Source organism: Choloepus didactylus, chromosome 15, assembly GCF_015220235.1.
Source record: "Choloepus didactylus isolate mChoDid1 chromosome 15, mChoDid1.pri, whole genome shotgun sequence".
In the NCBI taxonomy this organism is placed as follows: Eukaryota; Metazoa; Chordata; class Mammalia; order Pilosa; family Megalonychidae; genus Choloepus; species Choloepus didactylus.
In genome coordinates this window covers 52,977,685-52,986,437 of record NC_051321.1, presented here as the reverse complement: position 1 = coordinate 52,986,437, position 8,753 = coordinate 52,977,685, and the positions used below count along the sequence as shown (strand labels likewise).

Here is an 8,753-nt window from a genome sequence, read left to right as displayed (position 1 = left end):
AGTATTCAGCTCACAACCTTTGCTCCGCGTTATCTCCAGGATGGTTGTCCTTCGTTATCTGATATTCAGGTTCTTGGAAAACAACTCCAGTGTTCTCTTTTCTTTCGCAGTAGAATCTTTAAAGTGAAATTTGACCGTTTCCCCGAAAACACAAACTTAGCATTCTTCTCGCTCAACCTCTTCCGGGTTGAGCGAGAAGAACGCGCACAGACGCAGCGAAGCTCACCGCCCACCCACTCCCGCCCCAGTCCCGGGCACCGCCTACGGACGCAGGCGCAAAACCAGCGCGTTTCCCACCCCCACCCCAGGCCTAGCCACAACTGCGCCTGTGTCAAACAGCGGGTCGTGCCTACGCGCGAATCCACGCCTGCCAATCAGAGCGCACAACGGTCCTGGCTTCCCGCCCCCTTAGGCCGGAGCCAATCGTCTGCTCGGGCGCGCAGTCCACGGCGGATCCAAACCGGAGGGGTTGGAGTAGGATAGCTGAGAGGAAGCGCCACTCGGGGAAGAATGGAGGCGACTGGGACCGAGGCTCAGGCTGCAGCCCTAGAGTGAGTGTTTGCCCTGCCACTAGGGGGCATCGGGGCCGGGCCGGGGCAGACCTTGCGGGCCCGCGGGTCCCCAGGTACAGTGGAGCCCCTTCCCCTTTCACAGCTTGTTGGAGTTCCACTCCGCGGGAAGGTGGTCCTGACGCCCGTCCCTCTGTCTTAGGTTCCTGGGTTGACTGTTGCCCCTCTCCAGGAGGACAGCATAGAAGGAACTGTTCGTCATTCCTCACGTACACACACTCCTAAGGAGTGTGTTTTAGTGGGGAACCGCTTTCTCTCTGTCGACCGTCCACATCCTTCGTGGGTTGTTTCTTTCTAGCAGCAAAACTTTCATACCCAGGAGACATGCTAGAAGTACCATTTCTATCTTCTTCCCGTCCCAGCACACACACACGCGCACACAGGCACACAGTCAGAGTAGTTGTTTTGTCTTGAAGACATCCAGTATTCAGTCCTGTGCCTCACCTCAGGTGTCCATAGATCTTACCCCACGACTAGGGCTCTCTGCCAGGAGATTTCCTTATGGCCAGAGCATTGCCCGTTCTTTCCTTTCCCTGCCTATCCCCCTGACTGCTGTCAGATCTCTACTCAAATGATTTCTCCTCTGTGAGACGTTCATTTAAAATTACAGCCCCTTCACCCCCATGCCTTATTCCCCTTGCCCTGTTTATTTTTCTCATGGCACTTATTACCTCAGTATATCATCCATGCAAATAACATGCCTGCGTCCCATAACTTGTAGACCCTGGACCTCAGCATTGACACACCCACATGTGTGCATGTATGCACATGTTCTCCAGAACTGGCACCCCCATGAGACTGCAGTTGCTTCTGTTTCCCTACCCTTCCAGGGCCCTGGCCAAGGTGACAGCCATCCTGGAGCCTGTAGGCCTGCAGGAGGAAGCAGAGGTGCCTGCCCAGATCCTGGCTGAGTTTGTGATGGTATGTACAAGATGGTAGGTACAAGAGCCAGTCTTTTGGAATCCAGGGGCTGGTCTTGGGTCCTACGGAGATAGTGGGCAGCACTGATGGTGAGAGGATGGGCAGCAGCCTTGTTGGCCTATAGTGCAAGCAGATGAGGATGCTCCTTGCCTCTGCACTTCTTCTGAACAGGACTCCCGGAAGAAGGACAAGCTGCTTTGCAGCCAACTGCAGGTAGCAGACTTCCTGCAGAACTTCCTGGTGCATGCAGACGCTGCCGAGGGCCTGGACCCTTTGGCTTCTGAAGACATGAGCCGTGAGTAGACAGGGAGTTGAGATAGGAGCTGGCCTAAATCGGGAAAGAAGGGAGACTTCATTTGGGTCAGCTGTTTGGCTAATTGGAAGGCTGAGACCTGCCTCACCCATACCCTCATTCCTGGTGGCTCATTTCAGGGCAGGAAGCAATTGCAGCCAAAGAACATTGGAAAGAGCTGAGGGCTACCTACCAAGAGCATGTGGAGGCCATCACAAGTGCCTTGTCCCAGGCTCTGCCTCAATTGGAGGAGGCCCAGAGGAAGCGGGCATGGCTCCAGGAGGCCCTTGAACAGCTCCAAGCAAAGGTCCATTTAGGGACTTTGGGTAGGGATTGGAGAAGGCAGGCAGAGGAGGAGGGAAAGGATGAGCAACTGGGTTGGATCTACTTCTCCCAAAATCCAACCAGAAAAATACTCTTCCCCTGTCCTCGCCTCACTGCCTTGCTTACCCACAGAAGCAAGTGGCCATGGAGAAACTCAAAACAGCCCGGAAGAAGTGGCAGTTGCAACAGGTAGGTTGGCGCCCTAGGACAGTATCCCTCCCCATCACCATGCCATTGAGTAGTCTGTCGTCTGCCCAGAAAACCTTCGTCTTGTTTTCTCATGTAAGGTGGTACAGTGTAGTTACTGGCATGGGCTTGAATCTCAGCACCACTTACCACTACATGACCTTAGGCAGGTTACCTAACTTTCTGTTTATCTGTTTCTTCATCTGTGAAATAGAAGACAATAGTGCCATCTATCCTATAGAGATGTTAGAGGATTAAGTAAGTTATCATTACAGAAGGTGCTTAAAAGAATACCTGGCACATAGCATACTATGTAAGGGTTGTCTTAATCCTTGTGCTTCTTCCCTCCATAACATCTTACCCTGGAACAGCTCATCCTGACCCTTCCTTCTTTCCAGTTCCCTGTTCCTGCTCCAAATGAGCAGGGTCTCTTTCCCTCTGTGGCCTTAGCCCTGAGCTGGGTCTAGGATGGAGGGGTTGGGGAAATGGCTCTAAAACCTCAGCACCTGATGAGCCATGCCCTTACCCTCATACCTGGCAGGAGAAGCATCTGCAGCATCTGGCAGAGGTTTCGGCAGAAGTGAGGACGCGTCAGGCAGAAACTCATCAGGAGGTTGAACGGCTGTATCACGAACTTGGTGTCCTAAAGCAGCAGGCAGGGCAGGAGCGGGAAAAGCTGCAGAGGTCAGGTTGGCAGCATGCCTTCCAAGTCCCGGTGGTCCAGTTGAATTCCTTTACCTCATACCCACCTCTTCATCACAGGCACCAGGCCTTTCTCCAGCTTCTATACACCCTGCAGGGTGTCCCTGAGGCTGAGGCAGAGCCACCATAGGATCTGCCCCTCCACCTGGATCTTCTGGATAAGCCCCAGCAGCTGACCTGGCCCCAGGAGAAGAATACTGAGGACTCTATGGCAAGAGAAGGGATAAGTGAGGAATAGGATAGATGGACAGGCAAGTGGGAAGAGAGGCTGAGAGCTAGGTCTCACCGACTATTCATACCATATCTTCTCAAGGCCAATGGCCCACAACTTGCTGGAGATGCAAGCTTGCCATGGCTCCCTGCAGGACAACAGAATGCAAAAGGATGCCAGAACAGGTCAGATCCCAATTCAGGCCCTGGTGTCCTTGGACTGCTGGTGTGGAAAGAGGAAGGGCCTTTGGTCTACGTCTTTCTGCATCTGAGCTCCACTGCTCATAGGGGACCGGGTGGTAGACAAAGGAGCCTATGTTGTGGTTGAAATTTAGCCCCTCATCCCCTTACCCAGCTTTCCCTGGCTAACCCCTCTCTTCTTCTTCCCTAGCTCCCTGGCCCCATCCTCATTGCAGGATGGACTGTGAAATCCTGAGCACAGCCTGATTGATGACAACAACCCAGGGTAGGCTATGGATTCTGGCAATTAAAAGCTTGTACCTCTCTTAGTTACCTGTCTGTCTATTCATTCTCATTGGCTAGTGGGAAGAGTTGTAGACACAAGAAGGCCACTAACATGACAGGAGCTGGGACTGGTATGAAGGGAGGGGATACAGATGGGAAGGGGGCCCTGGACTGAGGCCTCAGGGGTTGCTACCCAAATCTGTGTGACGTAACCATGCCAGACTCAATAAAGGGGAAGAATGCTTTATGCAGGCAATTAGAATGTGGGAAGATGATTTTATTCACTGCTCTAAATGTTGGTTGAGTCCCCTGTTCTGTGCTGGGCCCCTTGCTGCAAACTGGGGCTACAGCAGTAGACTGGTCTGAACCCATCCCTGACTATGTGAAACAATGATTTCAAGGTTAATAAGATGTAACCTGGTTAATAAGATGATTTCAGAGTATAGTAAGTTGCACAAACTAAAATAGGGTAATATGGTAAAGAGCAACAGTGAGAGAACACAGGGATCGTCATCTTTCATTGGTCTGTCTGAGTTTGTATTTCTGTTTGTCTGTGTGTGTATTCTCTGGAGTTTCCATGTGAATGCTTCTGTCTCTGTGTTTGTTGCTGTCAGTCTCTATCCCTCTGCTTATTTGTGGCTCAGTGTGTCAAAGGTGGGAGGCATTGCTGTGTATGAGAAAAACTGCATCCCTGACTAGGGGTGTAGAAACTATAACATGTAAGACAGAGGTCAGTGGCAGCTCTCAGAGAGTAGAAAACCCAGTCTCTGTAAGAGAGAAGGATCTTCCTGTGTGAGAAAAACATAAACATCCCTGTGAGAAACAGACACTGGGGCCTTTTGTTTTTGGAGAGTTTGAGAAGGCACTGGTCCCTGTGCCTTCTCTCTAGTAAATATTGAGATCCTTATCCTCTTTGACAGGTTGTTTTGCTTTTCTGAGGTGGACACTTCGGAACTGCCTTGAGGTAGTTTTCTCTCAAATTGTTCTTTTAAATATGTTGATCCCATTTTTTCAGATGCAGGGGAAGGACAGGTGTCAGAGGTTTGGGGTGGCCTACATCATGACTGAAGGAGGGGTCAGTGAGGATTGGGGTTACCTCTCCTGGGAGGACTCAAATACCCAGAGAGGTTGCCTCAGTCTACCCATTTCACCCCCTCCCACATGGTTCCTGCTGCAGCTTTCTGGCAACCCACATCTCCAGTTCCATCCTCCCTTCTCTGCCTCCTGGATTGGATCCCTTGCCTCTACAGCTTGGTTTCTTTTTCTAGTCTCATACACTGAATTTGTTGCAGCACAAAGGAGAGAGCCAGGACAAACCCACCCTGTGAAACTAGCATTTGCTAAAGGATGCCAGGCTATGTGTTAGGGTGGTGAGGCAGTTCCCTTTCTGTGCACACAAGGGACTGGCAGAAGGTCAGCAGGAAAGGGAGGACACTCCCATGGAGCCCACCAGGCTGGGAGTGACGAGTAGGATCCTGAGATGTTCCCAATGAGTAGACAGGGAGGGGACTGGGCAAATGTACAGTAAGCAAACTTGGAGGTCTGCAGAACTGCTGGGTGCCAGATTCCATGCAAGGAGGCCCTTGAGGAGTTCCTTATCAAAAGAATTAGTCTACCCTGGGAGGATGAATATTGGGATATTAAGTATCTGCTGTGATCAAATACCCTGAATTACCCAGTTTGGCTGGAGCCTCAAGTCAGCCAGAAGTGTCTTCACAGCCAAGTTCAGGAATTGAGGCTCATTTTCAGATAGAAGGTGGGTTTCTAACTATTCTCAGCCCTATCCTTGCTGATGGATGCTTGCATTAAATAGACATGTGTAAGGAGGGAACCTGCCTCTGAGAAGTTGTAATGTGTCATGTGGAGACTTCTGAGTTAAGATATTGACTGTTGAAAACTGCTAACTGCCAAAGATTTTCTCTTCCTCTTTTCTATCCAAAGGAGGGATACAGAAACCAGTGAGTAGTGGGCAAGATGGGCGCTAGCCAGTAAATCAGCATAGACAGTGAAGAAGACGCTGTTACTCTATTTTGAGCAGAAGCTTCAGAAGTCCTCTGCTTGATAGCCTTAAAGTGAATGCTAAGCTTACCCCTTTAGGTGAATGGGAGAACTTTCTCCTTTTCTATTTTCTGTAAGAATAAACTGTTTTTGTTTTGTTTGTTAGTTCGTTTGTACTTTCTTAGTTCCCTAAGTCGGCTGTAACAGAGTACAACAACTGGGTAGCTTAAAATAACAGATATTTATTGTCTCAGTTCTGGAGTCTAGAAGTCTGAAATCAAGGTGTTGGCAGGGCCATGCTTCCTCTAAGTCTGTAGGAAAGAGTCTGTTCCATGTCTCCTATCTCTCGACTTCTGGCAGTGGCTTTGTGGCAGTTCATGGCATTCTCTGCCTCAGTCAGCACATGGTGACCCCCTCTGTCTTGGTATGTCTGGTTATCCCTTTCTTATAAGGGCACCAGTCATGTGGGATTAGGGCCAACCCTAATCCTGTTTGGCCCCATCTTAATTTATAATATCTTCAAAGACCCTGTTTCCAAATAAGGTCACATTTACAGGATCAGGATTTAGGACTTGAACATGTCTTTTGGGGGAATACAACCCTTAACATACATGATGAAATAAGTATTTTTTATGGTTAAAAATATTATATTCACAGATGACTGTGAGTGTGGTTCAGAGAGGAGGGTTGGGAGTATGTGAGACACCAGAAGAAAGGAGGAAAGATAAAAGACTGGGACTGTGTAACTTGGTGAAATCTAGAGTGTTCAACAGTTGTGATAAAATGTACAAATATGTTCTTTTATGAGGGAGAACAAGCAAATGTCAACCTTGCAAGGTGTTAAAAATGGGGAGGCATTGGGGGAGGAATGCAATCTACATAAACTAGAGACTGTAACTAAATAGAATCATTGTATTATGCTTCCTGTAATGTAACAAAGGTGATATACCAAGGTAAATGCAGATAAGAGGGGGGGATAGGGGAGGCATGTTAGACACTTGACATTGGTGGTATTGTCTGATTCTTTACTCTACTTTGATTTAAGGTTATGTTTCCTTTTTGCTGCTTCCTAGCTGTCATTTTTTTTCCTCTTTCTTTTGCCTCTCTGCCTTCTTTGACTCTCCCTCCTGCCTTGTGGAGGAAATGTAGATGCCCTTATATAGATAGTGGTGAAGGTAGTGAACACATAAATATACGACCATACAGAGAACCATCGATTATTTACTTAGGATGGAATGTATGGTGAGTGAACAAAACCATATTAAAAAAAAATGGGTTGATGACAAAACCTCGAGGGCAATATACTGAGTGAAATAAGCCAGACCCATAAGGACAATTATTGCAGGGTCTCACTGATAGGAACTAATTATAATATGTAAACTCATAGACATGAAATATAAGGTACCAAGATATAGGACAAGGCTTAAGAATGGGGAGCGGTTGCTTAGTATGAGCAGAATGTTCAACTAGGATGAACTTAAATGTTTGGAAATGAACAGACATGTCAGTAGCAAGATGTGAGAATAACTAACAGTGCCGAATGGTGTGTAAATGAGGTGGAAAGGGGAAGCTCAGAGTCATATATGTTACCAGAAGGAAAGTTGGAGGTCAAAAGATGGGAATGTATAAAACTGAATCCTGTGGTGGGCAATGTCCATGATCAACTGTACAAATACTAGAAATCACTTCCATGAACCAGAACAAATGTATGACAATACAATCAGAAGTTAATAATAGAGGGGCATATAGGGAAGAAATATATACCTACTGCAAACTATATACTACAGTTAGCAGTATTTCAACATTTTTTCATAAACAGTAACAAATGTACTATATCAATATTAGGAGTCAACAATTGAGGGGGGTTGGTTAGGGATGGGGAGGATTCGAGTTTCCTTTTCTTTTTTTCTTTTTTCATCTTTCACTTTATTTCTTGTCTGGAGTAATGAAAAGTTTCTAAAAATTGAACAAAAATTAAGTGTGGTGATGGATGCACAGCTGTATGAGGGTACCCAGGGGCAAGTGATTGTACACTTTGGATCTTTGGATAATTGTATGGTATCTGAACAATCCCAATAAAAATGAAAAAGGAAAAATATATATATATTTTACTTATATTCCTTCTAGTTTTAATTTAATATTTTCTAGGAATTTTCATATTTTTCTAAGGATGTTTCATTTCTTTTTAATTTGCCAAGTTTATTGGTTTGAATTTCATAATCTTTTTTATCCTTTTTCTGTCTACAGCTGATTTGAACATGGCCTGTGTTACATTCCTGATATTTTTTTGTCCCTTGTTGAGTTTCTTTCATGATCAGTCTTTTCAGATGTTTATTCATTTTATTAGTCTTTTCAAAAATTCAAAGATTGGCTTTTGATCCACTATTGTATGTTTGTTTATGCTTCACTAATTTTGTAGTCATATCTTGATCATTTTCTACCTTCTATTTTTAGGTGAAGAAGATATACTTATTTTGTAAACTTACTTTTATCAAATGATAACTCACATATTTAGATCTTTGTTTTCTCAAACATGTAAGGTTATACGTTTCTAAGTTTATTCTAAGTTGGTTAGAGAATGTGGTCTATACAATAAACACTTTGAAATTTGGTGAGGGAAAGAATTACAGCCTTGAATGTGTTCATTTTTAAAATGTTTCATTAAGTGGGGAAAGAATGTGTGTTTTAGAATTGCAGTGTGTGATGTTATCTAGATGTCTTGGAGTGTGCTTGTTATTTTTAGGCAGTTTATATCTTCTGTATATTTAAGTTTTTATTTTCTGAATATCACCAAATATTCTTCTTATCATCCTGGATAGTTTCAGTAAAGGTAATCCCTCTTTTTCCATTTTCACAATTTTGAAAGTCATATAGCTCAAGTTTCGCTTCTAATATTATACCTTGCCATAAATTGAAAGGATATCTTCTGCTACATTTTTTTTTTTTATAGTGTTAAACTTGTATATACTTTTTGCAGCAATGGTGGTCAATGAAGGTTGTGAATGTCTCTGAAAATAGCTCTCTTTTCTTCCCTGTGCCTATCAGTACATATTCATATTAAATTGGGATTATGTATTTAATGAGGT

The 8,753-nt window shown here is 45.3% G+C and overlaps 1 protein-coding gene across 1 annotated transcript; it reads left to right on the top strand.

Annotated features, from left to right (window-relative positions):
- Window positions 1-330: 330 nt before the first annotated feature.
- Window positions 331-3,713, top strand: LOC119510574 (ZW10 interactor-like). The gene is given in 8 exon segments (XM_037804976.1): window positions 331-551; window positions 1,400-1,490; window positions 1,662-1,785; window positions 1,923-2,089; window positions 2,239-2,295; window positions 2,834-3,217; window positions 3,308-3,390; window positions 3,596-3,713. Coding segments are annotated over 8 exon segments (984 nt in total). The 5' UTR covers window positions 331-510; the 3' UTR covers window positions 3,633-3,713.
- The last annotated feature ends 5,040 nt before the right edge of the window (window positions 3,714-8,753 follow it).